At 50.9% G+C, this 27,973-nt stretch overlaps 1 protein-coding gene across 1 annotated transcript; it reads left to right on the plus strand.

Moving 5' to 3' along the window:
* Positions 1-20,380: 20,380 nt before the first annotated feature.
* Positions 20,381-27,041, plus strand: TMEM9 (transmembrane protein 9). The gene is made up of 6 exons (XM_054648863.2): positions 20,381-20,507; positions 22,831-22,932; positions 23,029-23,120; positions 23,571-23,679; positions 24,575-24,706; positions 26,006-27,041. Exons 1-6 carry the CDS (start codon positions 20,430-20,432, stop codon positions 26,153-26,155), a joined length of 663 nt encoding a protein of 220 aa, XP_054504838.2. The 5' UTR covers positions 20,381-20,429; the 3' UTR covers positions 26,156-27,041.
* The last annotated feature ends 932 nt before the right edge of the window (positions 27,042-27,973 follow it).

Raw genomic sequence — 27,973 nt, forward strand, 5'->3', positions numbered from 1 at the left:
TTATGAGACCTTAGCACCCCAAAGGGCAGTCTTATGTAATGTGCTTTACTTAGCAATCCTCTGACATGGGCATTCCCAATAAAACTGTGCAAGGATTTGTAAGCCTGAGTATTCCCTTGCCTCTGACAGCCTCATAAAGATTATTTCCTATCAGACATAGAATCTCCACTGGAAACCCACCAACACTGCATCTGATCTGACCTGACCATTCAAATTCTAATTTCATCCCAAATCAGGAGGTGGTTATTGGTTGTCTCAAAATGGCATTTGTCAGGAATGAAAATTCTTTGCCAAAATAAGCCATTCAGTGTTATTTATGACACAGACAGATTCTGTTACTCTCCCATAGGGTATTATGTCAAACACTGTTGACTCAGACAGCCCTGGCCCTCTCCCCTTTTATGTTTGAATGCAGCCATTAAATTGTCTTTTAGAAGTTGCACTGAGGGCACAAAACCCCCTCACTTCTCCATTAAATGAGGACAAAACACAGAAATGAGCCAAACTCCTCTCCCAGGTGTCCTACAGCCTTGGACCAAGGGCTGGGAGACCTGTGAGGCAGAGAAGTTACTGTGAGGGCTGGGTGTTGGGGAGCTGTTCCCTGGTGGAAGGAGCAGCCCCAGCAGGGGCAGGACAGGAACCTTTACTGACCAGGTAAACTCAACCCAGCACCTGAAGGGGGTGAGCAGAGAGGGAATGGTGACAGGCTCCATCAACTGTCCCCCTCAATGGTCCTGTGATCATCAAAGGCCAGGGAAAAAGTTGGGTCCAAGGTCAGCCTGGGAAGGCCAAACAACAATTCAGGAAAGCCTGAAAACTGGTGCAACTGCAGCAAAGCACAGGAAGGGGGTGAAGGCTCAGGCCTGAGTTTAAGCAGAGCCCCTTGGCCATGGGCAGAAGTGTAGGAAGGGACCCCTAGTGAGGTTGCTCAGGATGATTAGGCCCTAATTAGTGCCCTCATAGCCCTATCTCTGGATTCCAGGAGAACATTTCTGTGACACATCAGCTCACCCAAGTCTTGCACAACTGGGGCTCTCAGCACCACACTTCAAACTCAGCTCCCTCCCCTCCCACTCTCCGTAAACTCTCCTGCCCCTGTGGTGGTTCTGCTCTCCTGCTGGTTTCCAGGCCTGGATGGTCTCTCTATCCCCTCTGCCAGTCTGTGCTCTCAGGAACACTGGTGTGCCCATGTGCCCACCCTGTCCATGGCTGCAGGGAAGGGCAGGAGCAGAGCCCTGGGAAGAGGCAGGGAGCAGGCAGGGAAGGCACCCAGCAATGGACAGACAGTCAAGCAAACAGGGATTTCCCTCCCTCTTCTCTCACTCCCCAGCATGTGACAGGAAAAACTGTACCATTTCATGAATGTGCCATTCCCTAGTTTGGAACTGAAGAGGAAAGTCCTTTTTTGTTGGGAGTTTCTGTTCTTCTGAGAAATCCAAATGACACTTTTTCTCAGTATCTAGAAAGAATCTATGAGATCCCACTGTCTTAACTTTCAAAACCATTGCAAGACTTTTCCCAAGGAATTTAATTTGATTCCTGTGCATATGCAGTGAATTGATCAATGCTCTCCAGCACAAAAGTCCTTATCCAGGCTCATCCCTGCAGGTGCAGCTTCTACCCTGCTTTCACACTAATGCTGAAAGTGTCACAGGCAGCAATGCTTCAGTTTAGGATCAAAGTTACAGCAAGGAAGATCTCAGAAGTCTCTGCCAAAGTAGTTCCTTGCTGGGGCTATGCTGTGAAGCTGAACCAGATGTGAACCCAACCACAGGAGTCTCCTGACAGTTATTTCTCTGCCCCAGGGAGGAGGCAAGCCCAGAACTGGAGATGCCCAGGAAGATCATGGTCAGATGGCCATGTGGCCTGGCCCAGGCAGTGGGAGAAAATGAAGCCACTTCAAGGCTCCTGAAGATGCAAAACTTCATTTTTCAAGTGACCTCAGTTTGAAGCATCCAGACCTAAGAGGTACTGAGTACCTGGAGCCTTCCCTAACATCACTGGGTTCATCTGAATGCACATCTCTTGGTGCCTGCATGCTGGAAAAACCACTGGGATACATCCTGGTGCTCAGGGGTACCTGTATTTGATCCTGAGTGAATGAAAACATTCTGTGTTAAAATAAATCACCTTCCCCTCCTTTGATGCCTCTGGGCTGGGGAGGGACAAGTGAGCAGGTCACTTTTCAGGTGATGGATGGATGGATGGGGAATGGATAGATGGATGGATGGATCATTGAAAGGAGCAGGATAATGTCAGGGGTGCTGATCCATCCTGGTCAGACTGGGAGAAGGGAGGAAAGGAGGGGTGGGTGTCAGAGAGGGATCCTGTGTCAGAACTGTGATGGATGAGGGAGATCTGTGTTCTGGGAAGGGTGGCTGGGGCAGACAATGCCAGCGCCAGGAGCTGAGCAGGAGGAAACCAGACCCACGCAAAGGCCCCGATTAACCCTGCATTGAGAGAGACCTGGGCTGCTGCTCTGGGGCAAACTAAAGGGCAAGCAAATTGCTCATAGTTTGAGCATTTCCAAATCCAGTATGTCCTTGTCAATCTCTTGGACTGACAGACTGAGTGTCCCAGGTGGCTCAGGGCTGTGTGTGACCATGACAGTGAATGGCTCATGCTCTCATTCATGAGCTCTTCAGCTTCATTCAGCTTATTTTTCAGACATCTCTCATTTTACATTCACCACTCACTCCTCTCTTTGCACACAGTGAGTTCCAGTTTGAAGGCCTGACCAGAGCAAAGTTTCTTTCCCCACAGTGACCACAGAGGGGCTGAGCTGTCCAGGCAGCCCTCAGTAGAGATGAGAAGGAGAGAAGCCTCACATGTTTATCACCCACACCAGCTGACCTGTACTCCTCAGTTCCACTACCAGTCTGGACTCCTCCTGGCTCCTCAGGCCAGCTGGGTCACACTGACAGTTGCCCAATCCTTGCTGGAAGCAGGAATGCACTGGTGAGATGCTCTCCTGGCCACCCTTCCCACCCCTTTCATGGCAATATTGAGGGACTTGGATCCCACTCCAAGCTGGCAGCAGAGCAGAGAGCAAGCTGCTGGTGCAGGAAGGTCAATCCAGCAGAGAACAAGATTCTCAGCAACCCAGAGGAAAACTCTAAGGAGCTCTAAAAAGCAGGGAGCAATCCAACAAACCATTAACTGCTGCTGCTTACCTTCTGCAGGTATATGAAGACAAAATTTCTGGGCTTTGTGCATGTTTGTCTTTCAAAGCACAATTTTAGCTCTCTCTCTGATATATCTACACTAAAAATCCAGCTTTCTCTTCCTGGTGTAGGATTTTCCCATTTATCCATCATCTTCTAAGTGGCTATCTGATACTCCAGGTGCCTTTCTTGTCCCTGTTCTCCCTCTTTATTTATTCTGTCGGACAATTTGTATCTCCTTTTCAGCTTATGAATATACACCTCATTGATAAGGACATTGAGATCTGCAGTTTGTCTTCTCTGGAATGGTTCTGGCCTCCTTCCTGACTCTCTAGGTATGCCTGCAAATATAGCACAAGTGCATCGCTCACTGCTGACCACAGCCTTGAGAAATAAACTTCCTTAAACAACAAGCCACAGCCGTCTGCGGCAGAAGCCAAGACTCACTGGCCTTGCCACATGCCACAAAGGTCACCAGCCCCACACTGCTCCAGCAGACAGGACAGAATGCCAGAAGCAAAGGACATATAAATCTAATGACTGTCAGCTTAACTATGTCAGCTGATTGCTGAGCTCAGCCAGAGGGGGAAAGGAGAAGATTGGCCCCAGTTTAACTTTATAAGTCTCAAGGAACTGGGACCCTTTTCAACACAAGTGGTTTTAGCAATTCCTTAAACGTTTCTTAAGGGTTCTTTAACCCTCAGCTCTGTGGTGTATCAGTCAAACCATCCATCGGTCCCAAAGCTGGTCAGAGGATGGCAGGAAAGCTGGGAGTCTCCACAGAGGAGCTGAGGCCTGTAGGATTTATTTATCTTCTGTAATTCTTGAAAAGGGTTTATTTTTTGTCACCTTCCATTGGCCTAAGCATTGTTTCCAGAGATGCAAGGGCAGAGCACTCCTACAAGGCTCAGGGTCAAGCAAAGTCACACAGTCACAGAATCATGGAGTCATTTAGGTTTAAACACCTCAAAGATCATTGAGTCCAACATTTCCCCAGTATTGCCATGTTCACCACTACACCCTACTCCCAAGTGTCCGCATGTTTTTCGGGCACTTCCGGGGATGGTGACTCCACCACTGTCCTTGGCAGTCTGGTCAGGCCTGGTGAACCTGAAGGACACCTGGCCTGGCAGGTGACAGAGGGATGCAGCTGATAGTCACTGAGCCATGGAGGTGGCAGTGACCAGGGGCTCTGGAGGTCCCCAGTCCATCCTCCCACTCAGGGCAGGACTAGCTGGAGCACCAGATTGGAGCAGCCAAGGCTTTTCCACTGAGTCTCAGCAAACACCCCAAACTCTCACAAGGATGGAGATTCTCCCTCTCTTGTGACCCCTTACGGTCACAAGAGTCCTAAGCCTGCAGCAGCTTCCTGGAGAGGCCTTTTCCTAGTGCCCAACCTGAACCTCCTGAGATGGAACTTGTGGCCATTGCCTATGGCAATTTGGAAGCACAAAGAAGAGTTTGTCCCTTTGTCCCCTCTGTGACCGCCCTTGCTCTCCTGGCCACATGTCTGTGGATTTAGCCCAGTGTGCAGAACTTTATGATGGGCACATAGAACTGGTTCATCTTCAAGTGGCACCCACCCAAGAACATCTCCTGTCCAGGTGGAATGGTTGTGCTAACTTTGAGCAGTGAACATGAGATAGTGAAGTTTCTGTGTACAAGTACCAAGGCAAAACTGCAGAAACTTGCTTTGTTAAATGTGTGGAAATGGATAAAGGGCTAAAAGGAGGCAACAAAAGTTAATACAAGAGAGCTCAAGGTGAAGGTTGGAGTGACAGTGCCTGTCTGCAAAGGCAGGACATGAAGAAGGGCAAGCACTGCAGGAAGGAGAACTCCTGAGCTGAAAACCATCCTGACAAATCACATCCCATAAGGCAGTTTGGAGATGGAAGCTTCTAAACCTCAGCATGCCAGAGTCAGGGATTTAGGATTCCTGGCAACATTTCCCTTCTAATGATTTTGCTTACCAGAAAGTCTGTCATTAAGGCCCTGTGAGGAATTGGTGTCATGCTGCAGTCTGATATCAGCTATTATTAATAACTGGGGAGTCCTGGCTTATGAAAGGAACACATTTGGGTGTGCTCCGAGAAGATCCATGTTGTTTCATCTGTGTTCAGTGGGGAGGAAACCATGAGTGATCAGGTTCCTTTGACCTTGTACAGGTGCTCTGAAGATGCCATTCTTGCCAGAGAATTTGGTCTATTGCTACATTCAGGGGCCTGGCTCTGATCCTCAAGTTTTTTGTTACAGTGCAAAGTCAACTTTAAGTATAAGACTGCAGTTCAGGTGTTTCATCCCTGAACTGGGGCAGATTTTCCTCTCTCTGGTCTATTTTCATATCTCTGTTGAAAACTGCTGGTTTCCTTCATTTCTACATTCCATAGCTTCCTGAGGCTTCACTCTGAGACTGACTTAAGTGGAGACATTCACAAATAAGAGACCCAAGCATAGGGACCTCCACACCAAACACAGATGGAAAAAAATAATAAGTTATTTTTATTTCTACTATGACCTTGATTCCCCCAAGGTACTCCTTTCACATCTTCTTCACACCTACAAGATTGTGCCATGTTTTTTGTCCTGATGAGTCTGAGAAGGGATGTTTTGCCAGCTTTCATGCCTTTTCCAACCTGGTCTGTTTGCAAAGCCTGGTTAAGTGATTAAGTAAGAATTGACAAATATCAACCTAGGCAGGACAGCACATATTCCTTAAGACAAGCAGTGAAAAAAATCTAGACCAAAAAAAAAGGGCTGACTCTGCAGCACTGACTCTGGAGCGCTGAGAGAGTGAGAATATGTGAAGCCTCCATTTTAAATCATAATGATGGCAAAAATGGTGATGACAAAGATGACTGGAGAGCAGAGGACACAGGAATGTAAATCACCATGAGAGTGTGGATGGAAAACTCCATGTGCAATTCCAGCACAAGCTGGTAAGTAATGCTGTTAGGGAAATATCCAATTTCTGAGGCCTCCACCACAATCCAGGAAACACAGTTAGAAACCAAGTTTCTCAAGCAGGTGGAGGTGGCACCATAGGCTGCTCAGGTAGTGGAGGGCAAGTTGTATTAAAATAGAGTGAGTAAGGTTACTTTGTTCTGCCCAACAAAAGAGAAAAGGGTGATAAAAAATATTAAATATCTTACAAAGGTAAATAACAAAAGGGGACACAAGGTAAGAGAAGGACAAAGAAAATACCTGTCCATAAAGAGGAATATCAGGAGACTTTTAACCACCAGATGTGGTTAGCCCAGCCTCCTGGTTGGAATAACAAGGTGGAATATCTGACAGAGTTATCATAGATTTATTTTATAATGGGAACTTGGTGTCACAGCTTTCTGCCACTCAAATTCAGAGGCCTTTTCTAAGGTCAGGAGATCTGGGAGGACAAATGGCCAGGAGACACTGAGGTCAGAAACTCTTGGCTGCAGTAAATGCCAGTTGGGGGTGACTTGCTATACAGCTATTTTGGCAATTTGTTGTCCTGACCCTTGGACATTCTCTTTCAATTGCCAGCCTACAGTGAACTGTGTGCACAGCACGATGGCCCCACGTCCCAGCCCAGCAGCAGGGCCATGGGGAGAGCTCTGGGTACCCCAGTGCACACATCTGGGTGAACAAGGCAGTGTCACAGCAGGCTTATAGGCTGCCAACACCCTGCCAGAGAAGCCCTTGGAACAGGAGGTCCCAGTTCTTACCCACTGTAAGACCTCCATGTCCTTTAGACAGAAATCCCAGATGGGTGTTTAATTCAAACAGAAATACACCTTTTGTGTGTGTCTGTTCTCTGCTGTGATGATTCTTCCATCATTTGTGTGTGGGTGCCCTCTGACAGCATTTCATGGGATGTGCTGGGGGCTCTGGGGCCTCAGAACCACCACAGTTTCCTGGGGTTCCTGTCTCTGCTGACTTGTGATGGAGAGTGTGGGAAGCTGTGACCAGGGAGTGTCCCCTCCTCCCCCTGTACACCCAGCTGACAGCAGAGCTCCTGCCCCAGCACCCTGCACCGTAAATTACTCACAGCCAGCTTTAACACCTCCACAGAGTTATGCCCCAAAGCTTTCAGTCCCAGTGGCTCTGGAAGGGGTCAGTGCTTCTGCATGTCCAAGCAGGTGTTGATAATAAGGAAATGCCCCCCCGTGGTGAGAGGAATTTTAGAAGCTGTGAGGAGAGGTCTCAGGCACAGGGAGGGCAGTGCAGGTGGCTGCACCCACTGACTGCCCTGGGCACTTGGCCTCAAGGACAGAGCTCTCCCTGCAAACAGATCCCTGGCAGAGCCTGTGCCAAACACAGCTGCTACAACAGCCTTTGGGCCATGCCTTATGGTTAGGAGCAGTCTGCTGCAGCAAAAATCTCCATGCTTTCCTGCGGAGCTGGGAAACGCAGAGCTCTTGCATCATTTCGCTTGAGAAATAAGCATTCCTGAAGCAAAGGCTAGAAAAATCTTTCTTCAAATTTCAGAAGAAAACACACAAGACACAACCATTCTACAGTCCACAGTCCTTTTTGGAGCTACAGAAGCTCTCAGTCCTTTCCCCATGTTTGGTGAGATGCACTGAATAATTTGGTTGTGAATCAAAGTCTCAGTGCCACTGTTCAGAAAGGAAATTCAGCATGGAAACAGCAGAAAGCAAGCCAAATAAAAGTCACTTCATGTTCATAAATGATGTTTTCTCACACTCCATCATTCCCCAGAGGTGAGGAATTGCCTTGCTTTGATTACTCTGGATGAAGCAGGTGAGGGGGACCCAGGCTGAGGTGCTAAGACCAACGCTGTGCTAACACAGCCCCATCACCACCTGCAGCATTTGGCTGTTTGTGCTGGCTTCCTGTGAGTACTGGGGGTAACCCCTGCGTTCCCAGCATGCCCATTCCAAATGAAATCTTCCAGCAGAGCCTCTATTCCTGCCAGTGCCAGAATCCACCTCTCTTTCATGCCCCATTTCCTTCATGGGACTGCAGGAAGCGAGCTGGCCAGGGCCTGCTTAAATTGAATATTAGGAAAAATTTCTTCACTGAGAGGGTGATCAAGCCCTGGCACACCTCCCTGGGGCAGTGGTGGAGTCACCATCCCTGGAAGTATCCAGAAAAGAAGTGGATGTGGAGCTTAGGGACGTGGGTTAGTGGTGGCTTGTGCAGTGCTGTGTTAATGGTTGCACTGGATGATCTTGGAGGTCTTTTTGGCATAAATGATTTTGAGATCCTGTGACTCATGGTCACAGGACCCCTAGCCTGAGTACTGCTGGTCCTTAGAAGATGCCACTCCTGCTCCTGGCTTTTTGTTTGCACGGACATGGCCATAATGTGCTCTCCAGGTCTCCTATTTTCAATAGTGTAGGACAATTAACTCCATGTTAAAGCTAAGGATTGACCCTGTAGAGGAAACCCTGGAGCTGGGAAGGTGTGAGCCCATCCCAGTCTCCCAGAACAGGCCATTGAAGCAGGTCTCTGTTCCTGTGTCCTACAGTCTGTGTGAGGAGGGCCTCCCCTGACCCATCAATTACAGCACACAGTTCCACTGAGCCAGAGTCTCCCAGCACAGTCCTGGCAAACTGCCCTTCCTCCCACTTCTCCCTCATTAGGCTGCTCCTCCCTTGCTTGGTCTTTAATTAGCTTGTCATCAGCAACTTGGCCTGGACTGAATACCCTGCATTGTCCCAAATGAAACTGTGTAAGACAGATGGGACACCAAAGCAGCAAGAGAGGGGGGCAAGAAGACTTGCAAAGCCATCAATACATGTCTGACTGCAGGGACAGGCTTGCCAGGAGCAGCAATAAGATTTCATCTGGCCTGGGCAAACTGGGGATGTTCAAACTGTAGATTGGCTGAGACCCAGCAAGCCCATTTCAGCAAACCCAACAGGGAGAGACAAACCCCAGCAAAACCAGTGGCCTTAAGGAGTGAAGCTCTTTATTGTGGCACTCAAGTTGTCAGGAAAATTAATCCAAAACCACCAGAGGTGTATGTCCAAAATGGAGACAGAGGAGTCCTGTAACCTTATTCAAATAAAGGGAGAGGCCATGGCACATTTCCCCTGGGGTCTCTCAAATTTTCAGAGGGCACAGCCTCCTAATTTCCCAGCTGCATTTCCCTCTCTCTTTCCCCATTGGCTGAGGTACTTGAGAGGTGAATTGCCTCATATAGACTCCCTTCTAAAGTATACCCCCCCATTTTCTTTTTCTGTGGGATTTATTGTTCCTCCCATCTCTTCTTTCATCTCTCAGTATCTAGCTTTACCCACAGTTTGTTTATAAAGACAGATCCCTTTCATTCCTTTCAAAGTGAAGTGCTCAACCTACCCACCTGGTTTGGAGCAGCTTCACAAGGAAGCACCACACCCTCTACTCCCTTTTTTCCATAGCTCAGAAGCCAGGCAGAGGCCTCAGATCCCCTTTTCCCTGCATTCTGCAGGAGGTTTGTTCCCTGTGTGCCCCACACAGAGCTCACAGACACTGCTGGTGCTGCTGCAGAGCCTGGAGCCAGCACACGCAAGGGGACGGGGCAGCAGCAGTGCAGGAGGGGAGAGCAGCCCAGCAAACTGGCACCTGTTGTCAGGCAGAAGCCAAGGCTTGTGTCAGCCTGCTGAAAATGTTTCCCCCTCGACCTTGGTGACCTTTCCCATCACACTTTATGAGGCAGACTGCTCCCATTAAGTGCCACTTGATCCTCTGCTAATGCAGCAGTTATGAAAGGCCCATAGCACTTGTCACTAGGATAAACACCTTCTGAGTGGGAGAAGCTGTGGGGAAGGGGTACACACACCCTCCCCTCTGCTCCCTCACGTCCCCTCCCTGTCTGTCCATCAGCACTGGCACAGGCCCTGGTTTGGAGCAGGAAAGCTGAGCCTGGCTGCAGCACGGCCCTGCCTCTGCTGCCAGGGCCTCAATGATTACACAGAGAGGGGTGCTTGGGATGGGCAGACATTGCCCTGCAAGAGGGGCTCAGGACACAGCACTGGGTGTGTACTGTCCCTTCAATCCTGCGGATCACACAAGCTCAACCAGCTGTGATGGGGACAGGTCCTGCTGAGGCCACCCCTGTCCAGTCAGGCCTCAGAGCCTTTGCAGCTTCAGCATGCTCAGGAAAAAAGGCTCAAGGTGTGCCAGGGAAGGTTGGACATTAGGAGGAATTTCTTCACAGAAAGGGTTATTAAATATTGCAAGGGGCTGCCGAGGGAGCTTTGAAGTCCCCAGCCCTAGGAACAACTGGATGTGGCACTCAGTGCTCTGGGCTGGGTGACAAGGTGGGGGTTGGGCACAGCTTGGGCTCAATGATCTCAAAGGTCTTTTTCAACCTAAATGATTCTGTGATTCAGTCTCAGGGGAAGCATAAACACACCTTCCCTGCTGGAATGCTCCCTGGCACTGCCCACAGCCTTCACAACTGAGGCTTGGCTGTTTGGGTGACCTGAGCAGGATCTCCAAGGGGCTGGCACTAATGGGGGGTAGATGGGCACTACTGCCCTGCAGGACTTGCCCAAAGAAAAGAAGGGCTTGAGGGCCAGGGCGGCCTGCTCAGAGTGCAAACAAGCTGCTAATAATGTCCTGCCAGCCAGCCCTTCCAGCTCCTCACCACGCTCACAGGAGTGACCAGCACCAAGGGATTTTGTCAACCCCTTGAGAAGGGTGACTACATTGATTCTTTTACCCCAGAACAGGTCTGGACACACACAGAATGTGGCTCATCATCCCTGTGGAGAGACCCCCAGAAAAGGGAGTGACTTTGGAAGAAATAGCACACATGGGCAGATTTTAGTGAATTGAAAGATTTTCAGCATCTGCACTGAAATATTTGTCAAAGGAGAAGAAAAAGCAATCAAATGAAGTCCCTTTCTTTTCCAGAAGCTCTGGTGCTCCAGTCCTGGCTCTCTGAACTGTGTCAGAGGCCTCCTGGGTCTCAGGAAGCAAGAGAGCTGTCAGCCAGCAAGAGTATCTGAGGTGTTTTCAGTAGCTGTGATGGATGGTGATGCTGGCAGCACTGTTTGGCCTGTGGGTTACCTGGGTGAGGAGTGCTCAAGGTGTGCACATTTCCCTTGTCCCTGTCTGACAGGGGCTGCATGGGCTGAGATTGCTTTGGGGCAGACAGGAGGTGAGTTGGCAGAGACACTTTAGTATTATCTGCTCTGGGTTTGAAATAATTCCCTTCTGGACCAGACATCTACAGATGGTTCTGCTGGTCACTAATCCCTGTGCAATGCCTTGAGTCATGACTGTGTCAAAAAACAGAAACACAGAAGGGAAAGTCTAATCCAAACCCAAACTCTTCAAGAACTCTGCCTGCTCAGGAATTTTTGGCTCTTGTGGGAGCAAACATTAAAAACAGCAGTGGCTTGTAGGATCACAGCTCTCTGCACCAGTAAGAGCTGGATATTGTCAACACAGTGGTGATCCCTGCTCCTGGGACACCCTGCAGAGCTGGGACCACTCCTAGGGACTATCTGGTCATTCCTGTATTGGCCATCATGAGCATTCCCCAACAAGGAAAGCCTGGGAAGGAGCTGTGAAATCTGCCTTTTGCAGCAAGATCAATTTTCAGGAGAATTTCCCCTGTTATTTAGCAGAAATGGGGACGTGAAAGACTCCCTCCACTGTCCTTGAATGTCTTGTCTTTCCACAAGAGACATTTCTACCCATCTGACCTATGTCTGAATGGCTTCTCCCCCCACCTTTCCCTTGCATGGAAAAGACAAATTACACAGCTCTGGGAGATCAGACTGTTGAAATTAAAAGGGAGTGAGGTCATCTTAGCCCTCAGGAGAAATGTCCTGATGTGTGACTGCCCTCCATGGGGTGATAACGGGGTATAATTTATATGGGTAGAAATCCCTCTTCCCACTCTAACAATGTTTTGTTTGCTTTGTCCTGAATATTGAGCCCACTCGTGCCCTGGAAATGATGATTCAGAACACATGGGCAGAGTTCCTAACCCTGGGCAATGACAAGAAGTTTCATCAGCTCAAATAAATATCCCTGGCTCACCAGAACAGGCCCTCATGCTTCAAATGTCTCACTTCCCTACCTGCCAACACTGGAACTCCATAAATAGGGCCAGCTGGAGGGGAGCTGGGAGGTGCACTGCTGCCCACGAGATACCCGCGAGGCCAGGCCACACTTGGAGGGAGCTCAGGGTGTAAAGAGCACAGCGCAGGGAGGAGAGGCCTGGCCCCCAGGGCTGGAGCAGCCTGGTGGCTCACTGAGCCATCCAGAGCTCCCTCTGGAGCAGGCTGGCTCTGAGCATTTGTCTGCTCTCACAGCACCCCTGCACTGCTCCAACACCTGCAGCAAGGCTCCAGTGGAGACTCCACATCCCTGCAGCAGACTGTGGTTCAGGACATGCTCAGAACATCCAGTGCGGTGCTTGCTGACATTGGTGTCAGTCTTTCCATCCCTGCCAGTGCATTCTGAAGCAGGATGTGACCACCTCTTGCCAGCACCTTCCCATAACCCACCAGTATCTTCCAGTGCAGCACCAGATACCTGCTGGCACAGCAGCTCCCACCCCCTTTCCCAGCACAAAGGCTGCCCTCAGAGGTTTGTGATTCCCAGCACTGTAGGTCCCCCATGTTTCCACAGGAAGGGCAAGCACAGCCCTCCACAGATGTTCTTCACTCCTACAGCCATGGGCTGAATCTTGCTCTGCATTACACTCCCCTCCCAGCATTACACAGCCCTCTGTCACTGAGCCCAGAACAGCAGTGGAAGGAAATGGGACTTTTGGCTCACTCCCACTGCTCCTGAGCCCATCTGTTCCACAGGGCAGAACCATCCAGCACAGCATCAGTGATGTGGAAGCACTCACTGGTGATGTGTCCCATCCTAACAGGTCATTCCTGACAGAAAACACCACTTGGAACCAACATTTGAAATAATCCTGCCCAAAGAGAAAGCCAGCACAGCAGAAGTGTAGAGCAGGTTCTGTGCCCAGGCTTTGTCTTCCCTTCCGAGGGGAAGGCTCTTTGACAAGTTGGGAATAACCTCAATCCAATCAGGCCTGCATGCTGGAGAAGCTGTTAATTGCCTCTTGAGGTTTTCTGTCAGCAACATTATCCTGTCCTGCCCTGCCCAGCCTGGTCAGTGGCTGCAGTGGGACACGGAGAAGGGGAAGGTGAAATATGAGATGAGAAATAAAACCTACGGCAGCAAGCAATGCTAATAAAAAAATCGTGAGGGAAGCAGCATTCCAAGGAGGGGGGAATGCTGGGGGAGGAAAAGCATGGACCTCTCTTGACAAAGGTCCAGATAATTTTAAAAGGACCCAAGAAATTATATTTTAATGTCTATTTTTAATACAACCTACTTGTATGCTGAGAGCACTGCCTGCCACACCACTATCTTGTTACTTCCCAAATTAGCAGCAAAAATATTAATTTAGACAGGAGGGAATAATTTTTGACAAAAGTGTCACTGCCTTCTGGGGAAGATGTCTGACCTGAAAGATCATGTCCAGGGAAACCCCACACCACAGACAATCCCTCGGGGCTAGGAACCCCACAGCTGGAAACACAACAGTTTGGGGTAGTTCAGCACAGCTGGGTGACTGATGATGATGTCAGATGAGTGTAACACATCACTTTAACTGAACATAAATACATGTTTGTCACTACAGCTGACAACAAAAGGTGTGGAGATAAAAATGACCAGTGTATTACTGGGAGCCTTTGGCAGCTTCCCACCTGCATGTCTGTGTTTGCTTTTCTGGTTTACATTTTATTTCATCCAAGCAATACAGAAATGAAAGGCTTGTACTCACTCCCTGTCCCTTTTCCAAAGGCTGCAAAAGCCCCTGGCAAGCCCCCAGCCCTCTCTGGGCTGAGCCCTACAGGAGGAGACAATCAGTTACTGTGGCTGGAGCTTCCCTGGCTCTCCTCCTCCCTGAGGTCAGCCCTGCAGGGAGAGGCAAAACTCCCACCCACACTGCTGGATGCACAGGGATGACCCATCTGGGGCCCCCAAATTAAAGGCTGATGGCAGAGCTGAGAAAGCACAACATTAAGTTGCACTGAGGGAACCTGCCCACCTAGTAACATTTTGTGTTCTCTTCTGTGCCAGAGGAAATGAGCATATACTTCACTTGCACTGAAATCACTTCCTCCGAACACAGCTGAGTCACTTCTCCAAGTCTCTGCTAAGGTTTCTGGAGAGCATCCTGCTCCAAGGGGGCAAATACAGGTGGGATCCTATAACCCACAGTGCCCTGCCGGTCCCACCAAACAGAGAAATTAATCCTGCCCAGGGGTCTCCCCAGGAATTCTTTTATCCTTCCCGAAACAGAGCAGCTGTTTAACACAACTCAGCATGGCAGGTCAGAAGATGATGAATTCCGTATCCACTTGGGAATTTTTAGGGAAACAAAACCCCAACTGTGCAAATTGGAAGAAGCCTGAGACATGTGGTCCAATACTGCACTGAGCAACCCTTCCAAACCATAGGGTCTTGGCTACAAACTGCCCCGAAGGCAGTGACCTCTATTAGACTTCCTTGGTCTCACGTGTAGAATTACTCCCCCATTGTTCCTGCTGTTGGGACATGTGAATGAATCTCTTGTTTTACTTTGTTTGTGTGCATGGCTTTTGCTTTACTTAGTAACTGATTTATCTCGAGCCACCAGATGTCTCACTTTCACTCCTCTGACTCTCCTCCCATCACACTGTGAAGGAGTGAGTGTGGGGCTGCCTTGGCAGCTGGGTTAAACCAGGACACCCACTGGGGGGCAGGAGGGGTCCCTGACCATCAGTCCAGCCCAACAGCTCCAAGCTGGCCAGGTTTAAGGAGCAGTCACAGCATGAGGTGTACTAGGGTGACTGCAGCCCCCCTTCACAACCTTGGAAGGCAAAACCAAGCCCCAGAAGGCCTCATGCCAAAAATACACTTAGGCATAATTGTTCATGCAATTCCATCAAAAGTCTTGGAGAAACTTATTTTTGGCTGAATCAGGTGTTTCAGAAAAGGCTGCCAAAGGCAGTGATTCTCTGCCAAGTAAGGAGGAGCCAGACTTCCCAGGACACCCACGCGGAACAGGAGTGGGAGCAGCATGGAGCAGTCCCCAGAGGCTGCAGCCACTCAGTCTCACAAATAGGATCCATCACAGCCATCCTGATTCTATTCCTTCCCCTCTTCCCTCACATCACACACATGGCAGGGGGAGGACAGCAGGGAGGGTGGCACTGGAGCTTCACAGACATCTCTACACCCAAGGAGCTGGAAGCATCCCTGCTGTGGGCAGTGCTCCACACCCCTGGCTTGGAAGATGAAAGTATTTTGGGTCTGGCTTTGCCAAGTCTCCACCTGCCTCAGTTCCATCAGAGCACAGTTCCCTACCCTTTCCAATGGCAGCTCCCTCCCAGGAGGCTGAAGTTTTTGTTTGGTTCACAGCAGGACTGCACCACCACACAGGATTCCAGGCTCAGGGAAGAGCATCGGCTCTTGAAAAATACCTCAGGCCACAGAGAAAATCAGGCAGGGGGAAGCAGTGTGGGCCAGAGCACTGCTCTGGGGTGCAGCCACTCTCTCCTTTAGTCTTACCACTGCAGAAGGCTTGGCTGAACCCAGAGGAGGTCCTATTCCTCAGCCATCCTGTTTCACAGAATCACAGAACCACACAATCACTGAGGCTGGAAAAGACCCCTGAGATCATTGAGTCTAACCTGTGACCAAGGCCCACCTTGTCAACAAGACCATGGCACTGTGTGTCACTCCAGGCTTTCCTGAAACACCTCCAGGGATAGTGACTCCACCACCTCCCTGGGCACCCCCTTCCAATATCTAATCACCCCTTCTGTGAAGAAATTCTTCCTAATGTCCAATCTGAGCCTTCCCTGGCACAAGGTTTGTGACTGGCAGTGGTCTCCTATCTAGGGGCAGAAATTATTAAACACAGCACAGGTGGAGAAGCAGGAGTCCCCTCTTTGGGGGTCAGCCATGTGTGGGTTGGTTCCCCCTCACCAGCCCAGAGCCATTCCATCACCAACTGTGAGTGTCCTCCCCACCACACCTTCATGGCCGCACAGCTGTGACCCATGAGAAGCAGCTCCAAATTCCATGGTCCAGAGTTACCCTTCATGGCTGGACATTAATGCTTGTTCTCTGCCCATCCATGCCATGGGAGGTCATGCTGGACACAGGGTCCTGCACAACCCCAGCCTGTGTGTGCATGGCCCAAGGGCACACACTGACACTGGATCTCCCAGGTTATCAGAGCCCAGCCTGCTGGGCAGCCACATCTTCTGTCAGCTCCCACGCACACAGCAGCTGCTCCTGCCTAGGACTGACACCATTTGTTCATTAATTTGTGCTCACAAATCTCCATGACACTTTTTAAGACCATCAGGTCTTTCAGGGTGAGAGAAGCCCTCAAGAACTGACTGTCACAAGCAGCTCTTGTGACCCTCTTGAGCTCTTCAGCCACCCTTACAGAGCCCCTCCCTGTGCTGTGGTACCATTTGACTTAGGAAACTGAGGCACAGCACCACAAACCACTTCCTTAGAGCTGGAAGGGAGCTAACAGCATAAAGAGAAGAAGAATTGCCATTGTTTGGTCTAACCACCCATCCTGCACAAGGAAGAGAGCCCCACAGGTTGACCCAATGCTCAGGCACCCTGAAGTCTTCTCTTGTCAGCTTACAATTCCCAAAGCATTTCATTTCACAGGCAATAGAAAGACCAAATAATATTGTTGCAGGTGAAGAATGAAATTTCTTCCCCCAGAATTATAGGATGATTTTTATAATGGCAGGATGTATTTCTAGAATATTTACAAGTCAATGTATCTGCTTACAATTTAAAATAAACTGCCCTTTAAATATGTGCCAGCTGCTGTGACCCTCAGCGCTGGGCCGGAAGGAGGTTTGCAGTGTTGTCACCAACACCCTTGTCCAGAGAGAACAAGGACAAGCTGTTCCTGTGTGTCCTCAGCCACTGCTGTTGTTAACAAAAATGCCACCTGTCCTTCAGATTGACACCACGAGTGCCAGCAAGGCCTAATTACGTGGGTAAGGGGAAAGTACAGGGCAGGATATTAACAGCTGATGCACTTCCCCTCTTTTACACATTTGTGTTTGTCTCCCATCTCCCATTCCCTCTCCTTCTGTGCCACATGAATTGTGTTTGGCATCTATTCCTAGGGCACTGCCCATGGAAGGCTCCTCTGAGGCACCTCTCACCTTAGTGCTGCCAGCAAAGTGGGAGGCAGAAATCAGGAATGAACAGCCCCACAGTGTCACTGGGAGTCCCAAGGTCTCCAAAGCCTCTTCCCAGACCCTGTGCGAGTCACAGATCCCTACAGGGTGGTGTCAGTGGCTAAAATCAACCCAGATTACTGGGAATTCAGGGCAAGATCTCTTATAGGGTTCAGACCGCATTGCTGGAGAGATTTTTGAAGGGACCTGCATTCAGCACACACAGAAATTCAGGAAACAAGACCACATCTGTTGAGTGTGTACAGTGGTGCACTTAGGAATGAAGACAAAACTGAGCAACAGGTAGGAAGAAATAAAGCAGCAAATCCTGCTCCCTTCAGGCAAACTCACTTTTCCCACTGCTGCTGGGCTTTAACCACAGCAACAGGGATGACATCCAGGAGATAATCGAGCCTGCTCCATCCCAGTTATCTGGGACCGACAAAAAGGCAGCTTTGCCAGGGGGAAAGTCAGCAAGGAAACAGGAAACAGTCTCCTGGAAATGTGTGTGAGATCTCCCACTCATCACTGCAAGGAAGTGTACATACAACTCACTCTCCCATCCAAGAATTCTGAAACCAGTCTCTTGGAAAAGGCACTTGAACTGAAATGCAACTTTCAAATTCATCCTGTATTGGTCAGTCTGTTTTTGAGGCGCTCACCCCAAAAAAACTGATCCCTGGATGTGATCTCTCAGCTGCCTGGGCTATTCCTTTACTTCCTCCAAGGATATTTCCAGTGTCTTGTCACCAGTCCAGGCTGCTTCCTCCAAGTGTCATCTGTAGCTCCACAAGAAGCAGTGGTATGGACCTTTGGGCTGCAAAAGACACAGAAGAACAGATTGCTGTGACAACAGGCATGTCAGAGATAAAAACACCTCCTCACCAGCCAGAGGAAAGTCAGTCACAGAAAATCCCTGTGGCCATGGGCTTTTAAACCTGAAAAAACTCAGCTGTGTCACAGCACTTAATGTCCCATGAGGAGGCCCAGCGTTCTGCTCTGAAGGGAGAGCTCTGATTTAGCACCAAAGAGCTTCTTCCGCTCAGCAACACTGGAGTAGGAGGAAGGAATTAGAAGTCCTTTGTGCATCTAATACCCAGGATTATTTTCATGGGATGTTTCCTTGGATCAGTCCAGCTGACTTAGACCACTATCCTATGCAGACTCCAGTGAGTGGAGGTAGAATGCAGCCAGGGCAGGGCCAGGATTTTAAACATTACAGCAATGGGGTGAGAAAACTCTTTAGAATATTATTTATGAGGCTATGTACAAGAACATGCAATGACAGGACAAGGGTGAATGGCTTCAAACTGAAAGAGAGTAGGTTTAGATGAAGTAATAGAAAAAAAATTCTTCCCTGTGAGGGTGGGGAGGCCCTGGCACAGCTTGTCCAGAGAAGCTGTGGCTGCCCCATCCCTGGAGGTGTTCAAGGCCAGGCTGTATGGGGCTTGGAGCAACCTGGGATAGTGGAAGGTGTCCCTGCCCATGGCATGGGGTGGGATAGGATGAGTTTTGAGGTCCCTCCCAACTGAAACCACCCCATGACTTTATGACTCTGTGGAAGCACTTTGACATCAGTAATTCCTATGGCCGGGGCATGGAACATTTTGTGGGACATTTTAAAACCTAGCAGTCTTCACAACTTATACATTCTACAAGCCTTAAAACAAGCAGTCTCAATTATTTACTCATTTCTAGAAAGTTAAAACTATTGGAGAGACAGAACTATCTGCCAAACAGACATTTACCCTCTGATCTACACCTGTTTCTGGCTGAATGTATCTCACCTTATTATTTTCATTTTTATTTTCATCAAAGGAGCAAACTCTGTCAGGACTGGAAACACCCTCCCATGAGGGGTCCATGGCAGATGGGTTCAGGATGGACGTCGAGGGGCTGGAGAGAGTTCAGAGCCAGGAAAGGAGCTGGGAATGGAGCTTTGGAAGGGACTGGAGCACCAGGAGGGGCTGAGGGAGCTGGAAAGGGGCTCAGCCTGGAGAAAAGGAGGCTCGGGGGGACCTTCTGGCTCTGCACAACTCCTGACAGGAGGGGGCAGCCAGGGTGGGGTTGGCCTCTGCTCCCAGGGAATGGGGACAGGACAGGAGGAAACAGCATGAAGTTGTGCCAGGAAAGGTTCAGGCTGGACGTCCAGAGGAGTTTCTCCATGGGCAGGGTGGTCAGGCATTGGAAGGGACTGCCCAGGGACTCGAGATGGTGGAGTCCCCATTCCTGGAGGTGTCCAAGGAATGCCTGGACACAGCACTGAGTGCTCTGGACTGGATGACAAGATGGGGGTCAGGCACGGGTTGGCACACGATGATCTCAGAGGTCTTTCCCAACCTATTTGATTTTGTGATTCTATTTCTAGAAGTTAAATCAGGGGTTTGGGTCTCTTCTTTTTCCATCAAGGGATTTTTTTTTACCTGAAAAAAAATACATCCTGACCTTCTGGCTCTGCACAACTCCTGACAGGAGGGGGCAGCCAGGGTGGGGTTGGCCTCTGCTCCCAGGGAATGGGGACAGGACAGGAGGAAACAGCATGAAGTTGTGCCAGGAAAGGTTCAGGCTGGACGTCCAGAGGAGTTTCTCCATGGGCACCACTGCCGCCCTGGCTTTTCCCTCTGATAGACACAGGACCACCGCCGGTGTGAGGGGAGAGCGGGGTGTGAGGGGGGAACGGGGTCTGTGAGGGAAGAAAGGGGCCATTAGGGGGGAGTAGGACCGTGAGGGGAGACCTGGGGGTGTGAGGGGAGAAGGGGCTATAAGGGGAGAACGGGGATGTGAAGTGAGAAGGGGCTGAGAAGGAGCGGGGCTATCCCGCGTCTCAACCCCAGGACGCGGCGGCGCAGCCCTGCGGGTGCTGCCCCGGGAAGCCAGGCGGGAGCCGCCCGGGTCACGTCCGCCGAAGGCCCCTCCGGCAACGGCAACGGCAACGGCAACGGCAACGGCAACGGCCACGGCCACGGCCACGGCCGGCGCCGCCACCGCGACCGCTCAGCTCCGCGGGCCGCGGGCCGCCCTCAGCAGCGGCCGGGCTGCTGCCGTCCGATTGGCCGGCGGAGCTGTCCGTCACTGTGCGTCACGCTCCATGGCCAAGCGGGCAGGCGGGGAGGGCCTGGCCGGGGCCTGCAGGGAGGGGCCGCGCTCGGGCTGCAGCGAGGGCCAGGTAACCGGCAGGTGTGGGGTGGGTATGGCCGGGGGCTGAGGGCGTCGGGCTCTGGCCCTGCTCCCGGGGCGGGACCGTGCGGGGCTGTGCAGGACCCGGGGCTCGCGGAGAGGCCGTGGCCCGCATTGCCGGAGGCATCCCGGGTGGCAACGGGCGGTGGAAGCCCCTGGAGGGCTGAGGGGGCATCCGAGCCCTCGGCGGGGATTGAGGGGTCCGGCCCTGCCCTGGGTCCGGGTCGGGGTCGGGGATGGTTTGATCACAGGTCCGGGGAGGGAAATGGGCTGGAGTCTTAGAAGTGCTCCATGTGATGTTCACAGAATCATCCCAGAATGGTTTGGGTGGGAAGGGACCATAAAGCTCATCCAGTCCCACCCCCTGCTGGGGATAGTCCTATGGACAAGGACTAATTCCACGAGACCAGGCTGCTCCAAGCCCCGTGCAGCCTGGCCTTGGACACTTGCAGGGATGGGGAGGTTAAAGATGAGGTGATTACTGGGCAATCCCAGGTAGAAGAGGGGTGGTTGTGTGCAGCCGTGCTCTGGACAGCCTTTTGTGGGGGCTCATCCTGGGAGCTGCCACACTCACAGCCCCCGAGAACTTCACCTCAACCATGCCCCCCCTCTGCTGTGCTTAATGCTCTGGCAGATTTTGGTCCAGATGCAGCTGGTTTTGGCTGCATAGCTGCTGTGGCCCGGGCTGATGGTCTGAAAAAAACAGCTGTAAGGCATGTGTGCATGTATCCTTTTGCTGTCAAATATATTGGAGATAAATATGCCTTGATTATCCTTTGTGTGGTTGAGGGTGTTCTGCAGTTCAGGGTGTGTGAACTCTGCCTAGGTTTTAAGTTTTTGTTTATGGTATAATAGATCACATGTTTTCCCCTCCTGTTTTTAAATGTGAGTTGTTCAGATATTCTAAACTCAGCTGAGAGTTGGGCATTGCATGCCCAGCAATGGTACATGCCCCATTGTTGTGTTAAAAATTCAGACAAAAGTCCAGACCCACTTAAAATGGGGAATGTGCACTGGGCAGCTCAGATCAGTCCTGTTCCCCAGATCTGTGATGAAGATCTGAACCCCTGATGTACAGGGGAGTCTCCCTGGAAAGGATCATTGTTTGAGGAGATTTTTGAAGCTGTAGTGCAAAACTTTAATAAATCATGGGATGAGGTGATAGGACTGGAATGCATTTTGGAGGTCTGGCAGCTTGTTAGAAGTTGCTGGTGTTTTGTTTAGATAAAGAAGAAAGGAACTTCTTGTTTGTAATCCATTATGTGAATTTAAGGTGTTGACATAAGATAAAGCAAAGGGAACGGAATATCACAGCGATTTAAATCCCAATGGAATCAGGTCAGGTGATGGAGTACAAGTACCTGGAGTAAGCTGTGGGATTACCTGGGAGCTGATTAATGAAGGTGTAAATTCCCTTCCCCTTCCTCTGCTGAAACAGCTCTTCCTTGCTGTCTCAAGGTCCCCCAACACCTGCTCCACCTTTTCCCTCTGAGGGTGAATGCAGCCTGACCAAGGCAAACTTGCCTTTTGTGACACAGGGAATAAATTCATCTTCTTATGGATTTCTGGAAGCACACATCTCTGGGACAACTTTATCCACACACATGGGGGTTGGAAGGAGATAATCTTTAGGGTCCCTTCCAGCCCAAACCATTCTGTGATATGTAGCAGAAGGCATTAATGAATTCACCAAGCTACCAGCTTGAAGTAATTTTAAAATCAGGACTTACTGAACAGGTATCTTGAGATAAAGGAGGTTTAGGAATTGATTTGGAATACTTAGGAATATTCCACCCCTTTCCCATAGCTCATGACAGGAAAATACATAATTCCCTTCAGCAGCAAGACTTTGAGTGTTAGAAGATGAATGATTTACCACTCATGGCAGTGCTCATGACAGTGCAGCAGGGGGGCCCCAGTGTACTGCTTTAGGTCACTCTTGCTCCTAGTTCTGCATCTTTTAGTGAGCAAAACTGTCAGCACCAAAATATCTGTAGCTGGGCTCCGGGGTAGTAAGAGATGAATAGGAGGTTTTCTGCAAGTCCAGTTATAAGGAAATCAGCAATAGTTTTGCAGAGCTGGTGTAGTTTAGATGTGGGGTTGTACAGGGTGGAAGCTCTTCTGACAGGAGCATTGTTGAGATCTGTGTTGTTTCCAAGAGTTTCTGGCTGGCATCAGCTGCAATTCAGGAACAAATTTCTTCTTCCTGGGAAAAACAGAGGCAAGTGGGCCAAAAAAAGTCTCTTGACTACCTCGTTGTGGCTGCATTCAGCTGAGATGCTCTATCCTGGATGTGAATTTTGTTCCCTCAGGCTCCCAGGATGTTCACCCCAAGCTCCCGGAACTCTGTGAGCCCCGTGCTGCTGCTGGTGCTGCTGGGCTGTGTCCTGTGTCCTCCAGCACAGGCCAACAAGGTGGGTGACACTGAGCCATGTGTGGGGCACAGCAGAGGTGGGGTGTGAGGGGACAGAGCTGTGTCCCCTCCTTCACATGGCTCCTGTGTCCTGCAGAGCTCTGAGGACATTCGCTGCAAGTGCATCTGCCCCCCGTACCGCAACGTCAGCGGGCACATCTACAACAAGAATGTGTCCCAGAAGGACTGGTGAGTGACTGAGTGAGTGAGCGAGCAGCCTCAGGGTTGGTCTGTGCCAGCCAGGCTCTGGAGTTCCCAGCTGATGCTGAGGAAGGGATTCCCTGCCTGTATGTTTGCAGAGGGAGCTGTTTTGGTGGGTGATGTTCAACCCAGGCCGGGGCATTTTTTAAACAGAAATTGAGGAATCTGGGATGATACGTTAACCCACCGCTCTTGGCAGATGTAGGGTGTGCCCTCCAATCCTTTCCACCTGGACCAGATCCCTGCCAAAGGTGCTGGGACAACCTATCCCAGGGACTTTGGGCAGCTAGGCTGTGAGGGGAGCTCTTAACACCACATCAGTGTTATCAGTCTGACTGGAAAGCTGGGACACAGACAAAGTCACCCCAGTGTCCTTGCCCAGAGCGCTGGTTTCACCTTGTGCTGCTGCTGATTGTGGTTTTTGTGTTTGTGCTGCAGCAACTGTCTGCACGTGGTGGAGCCCATGCCAGTGCCTGGGAATGACGTGGAGGCCTATTGCCTGCTCTGTGAGTGCAAGTACGAGGAGCGCAGCACCACCACCATCAAGGTACCTGAGCTCAGGCCCTGCCCGTCCTGCCCCCTCCTGTGCCACACAAGCCCAGGGTGACTGCACTCCCTGCCTGTGCCCTGCCCCTTGCCCTGCCACAGCAGCACCAGCACTGCCACACTGGAAGGTTCCTGGAGAAGAGCCCAGAAAGTTTTCTTTCAGAAAGGAAACTGTCACAGCGAGTACATGGTGGCAGTGCCAGGGGCTCACTCTACAGCTCTCTGAAAGAAGGCTGTAGCCAGGTGGGGCTTGGCCTCTTCTCCCAGGCAGCTAGTGACATGACAAGAAGACATATTCTTAATTTGCATCAGGGGAGATTTAGGTTGGACATTAGGAAGAATTTCTTCACAAAAAGGATGTTGGATCCTGGAAGGGGCTACTCAGGAAGTCACTGTCCTTGGAGGTGTTCAAGGAACCACTGGATGTGGCACTGAGTGCTCTGGGTGGGGTGACAAGGTGGGGATTGGTCACAGGTTGGACTCCATGATCTCAGACATCTTCTCCAACCTCACTCAGTGATTCAGGGATTCTGTGACTTCTGTGATTTCTGTGATTCCATCTGAGACAGGGGCATTCCTGGTAGTGAGGAGCTGTGTGGGAGCCCAGTCTTCTTGCTGGGGATATGTGACAAGAGTGCCAAGCATCTCTGACCAGGGCCCTATCTTGTTGTCCCCTATGTGCAGAATGTGCCCTCAGTTGGCACAGTGAGAGCGTCAGCACAGTTTGTGCAGTGATGGCACAACCTTGGCCTCCTGGCAAGAGCAAGAGACTCTTGTGAGCAAAATGAGAACAAGAAATCACACATCAGAGGCAGCTGCAAAGGACCTTCCTGACCTCTGTGGTGCTTCTTATCTCCACTGCTTATCCTTTCCCCCTGCGCTGTCCTCAACTGCAGGTGATCATCATCATCTACCTGTCGGTGGTGGGGGCCCTGCTGCTCTACATGGCGTTCCTGGTGCTCGTGGACCCCCTGATCCGCAAGCCAGACCCCTACACCCAGCCCCTGCACAATGAGGAGGACAGCGAGGTGAGGGGGCAGGGGGTGCAGACAGGGGGACAGGAGAATGGGGGACAGGGAAACAGCGACCTCCTGCTTGTCTCCTCTGATCCACTGAGGGACCAGCGCTGCTGCTTTGGGGGCACTTACACAGGTGAACATTTAGATTTCTGCACATCATGCAGAAGCACAAGGAATATTCAGAGTTCTGTGTAACAATCCCAAGGCAAGCCCTAGCCTCAGAGGCAGAGGGGACTTTGTAGCAGCTGGCCTGAATTTAGTTTGTCCATCTAGAGGGGAAAAAAAGTCAAACAGATCCTGTTTGTGCAGTGTCCCAGATGGAGTTTTGTGGTGCTGAGCTTCCAGGGAAGGACGAACTTAAGTGTTGGCTAAAACATCTTCTAGACACTTAAAACGCTGGCCTACAAGGTGCTGTTTGATCCTGCTCTGGGGCTGGGCCCTGGGTTGTATCCAGACTGTTGTTCCTTGTGCTCCTCTGCTGCGGTTCTCCCAGAGCACAATGTCATTCAAACCCCATCTTTTGGGAAACTGGTGTACAAACCCTGGGCAAAATGATTTGGCAAAATCCCAGTAGCAAAGAAAGAGCCACTCTCTCCCCCTTTCTCTCTGTCACACACCAGTTTGAGGGAAGAAAAATTTCTTGCTGCATAAAATTCATGCAGTTGCAGCACTGGGTTGGATTGTCCTGTTTGTACTTTGTTGTGAGTACAAACTATTTGTCCCAATTCCTTCATACTCGGATGTGAGGAGCAGATGCTCCAGTGTCCACAGTCCATTCATTGCCTCCCTCTGCTGAAAAAGGTCCTGCAGGAGGATATGAATTGTATTCCAAAGTCATGGGTTTGCACCCTGCTCTGCAGCAGTAATTCAGATCCAGATCCAGGTGCACATGGTAAATGCCTGGTGTTAAGTGAGTTTTATCTCCCTCCAGTTTGCTGGACTAAGTCCTCTGGGATAGGCCTTGCTCCTGTGCCATGATGGATCTCCATCCATTGTCAGCCTGGTTTTAGTGGGGGGATGTGGTTCACCTGGGCACTGTGGCTCCTTGCAGACTCCAAGAGTGGGCTTCCAGCAGAGCTCTACACTTCGTGCAGTTCCTCTTCTGGGAACTTCTGTCTGGAGCTGTGGGTGATCCCCAAGAGCAAGGACTTGGGGGCTGGTGTTGAGGAGCTCTGAAAAGGAGGTTTTTCAGCAGAACAACTCAAACCTTGCCCTGCTCTTTCAGGTGCAGTTTCTCCCCAGGTCAGCTGCCTCGCTCTGTGCTCGCTGGGCACTGCCTGGTCCCCAGCCCTGTTCCTTTCCTTGCAGGACACTCACTCCCTGGCCGCAGTGCCCACCCTGGCTGGCGCCAGGGCCAACACGGTGCTGGAGCGGGTGGAGGGGGCGCAGCAGCGCTGGAAGCGGCAGGTGCAGGAGCAGAGGAAGACGGTGTTCGACCGGCACAAGATGCTGAGCTAGGCCCTGCCAGGCCCTGCCGCACCAGGACACCCCGGCGTTGGAATGGAACCTCCAGCCCTCCCTGATCCACCGTCTCCAGAGGGAGCAGCAGCCCCAAAGGCTTCTCTGGTCGTGTCCCCTGCCCTTCCCCTGCGCAGCCACGGGGCCCCTGGGCTCTGGCTGCCACGGGACTCCATCAGCCCACCCCAGCAGGGACAGGGGCTGGGAGCAGAGTGCTGAGAGCTGGCTGAGTCCTGCTGGGATAAAAATGGTGGGAGAGTTTTGATGTGGGATAAATTATGTGATGTTTCTCCAGGGTGCAGCAGCCACCTCCTCCTCCAGTATGCACTGATGGTCCTTGGGCATTGTGGTGCTGAGCCACACAGGAACAGCACAGGAACAAAGGGGAGGGGGTTTCTGCCAGTGCACACTTCCACTTATCCTGATGTAAATGGAGTCTGTCCAGGTTTACACCAGCATAATTGAGACTGCAGCTTGCTTCTGGGCATGTGAATATCACAAAACCTGTTAGTACCTACATCAGTAAGAGTCCAACAGGTAAAAAGCTGATTTACATTTCTATCTTTTTGTGCTTTACCAGTAGATAAAAACATCCTGGGGTGAAATTTCTTGATATGTACCCACACTGCTGACTCTTGGTATTCTCCCACAGTGGGCAGCAGCATTTGTGTCCAAGAGAACTAGGGCAAAGGCTTTCCTGGAGCACTGGAAACACCTTTCAGGGCCCTGGGAAGTGGACACTTGTGCCACTGAGAACACTCCAAGAGCTCTGACAGGACTTGGTCTGTGTGGAGGAAGCTGCAGTGATTCTGCCATGTGTATTGATCCCACTGAGAACATCTGGAGTTTATGGTGTAGCACCTCCATATTAAATGCAAAGACCTACTACCTGAGTGGCTTTTTTTCAGGGGAAAAACCTCATCATGCTAAGTCTGGGGCTCTCCATCTGCCTGCCAGTGCCCAGCAGGTGAGCTGATGCCACCTCAAACCAGAGCTGTGGTTATGATGCTGCAGGAGTGGCACTGCTCCCTGCTGACCGTGACTGTCCTGCTCTGGGAGAGCCAGGCTTGGAACATGGGCAGACCAGAGTTCTGCTTGGCCCAGGTTAGTGAGTTCTCTGGGCTATCCCATGGGAATGCTGAGCAGACTGGAATTCTTCCTTTGCAGGAAGCTGAGAAATTGTTGCTAAAAGCCTAACTGGGAGAGGTTACTGCCAGTCACTGCCCTGCATGCTGGGGCCCACAGCTGCTAGTGGAGCATCCAGCCCTCCAAGCTGACCCTGCCAGAAAAACCCAAACAGCAGCTTTTGGGATCCTTTGTGTTACCCTTCAGCACCTTACTGGGCTAAAAAGGACCCAGAGCTTCACATTATACCAAGGTCACATTTTCCTTGGCTTATCTTTGCTCCCTGGTGCTCAATTCTGTGCGTTCCTCGCCTTTCTGGATGCCCCATCTTGCTTGTCCTTCCCGCTCCGTGTGAACCAAGCAAAACCGCGAAGTGAGGTCTCTGGGAATTGCGTTTTTTCCCTTGGAGGGCGGGAACAAGGAGCGCTGGTGGGAGGCGCTGCCCGGGGCCGGGCCGATGGGTCCATCTGGTGGCCGTCGCCCCTGATCGGCACCGGGAAATGGCCGGGCACCAGTGGGAGCTTGCTGCTGCCACGAACCTGCTGAGCCTGCAGGGTGAAGGGTTTGGTGAGCAGCACCCCCAGACTTTCCCCTGACCCCTGCAGGAGCAGCTAGGAAATGGGATCAGAGAGGAGGGAATTAGAAATTGAGAGTTTTGGAAAAAGTTAGAAAAATTATAGCAGGTAAGGTGTG

Source organism: Agelaius phoeniceus, chromosome 25 (assembly GCF_051311805.1).
Source record: "Agelaius phoeniceus isolate bAgePho1 chromosome 25, bAgePho1.hap1, whole genome shotgun sequence".
Lineage (NCBI taxonomy): Eukaryota > Metazoa > Chordata > Aves > Passeriformes > Icteridae > Agelaius > Agelaius phoeniceus.

Coding starts and splice junctions, on each gene's coding strand:
- TMEM9 (XM_054648863.2), top strand. CDS start 20,430: ATGGCCAAGCGGGCAGGCGGGGAGGGCCTGGCCGGGGCCTGCAGGGAG. Junction 22,933..23,028: donor CTCCAGCACAGGCCAACAAG/GTGGGTGACACT, acceptor TGTGTCCTGCAG/AGCTCTGAGGACATTCGCTG. Junction 24,707..26,005: donor ACAATGAGGAGGACAGCGAG/GTGAGGGGGCAG, acceptor CTTTCCTTGCAG/GACACTCACTCCCTGGCCGC.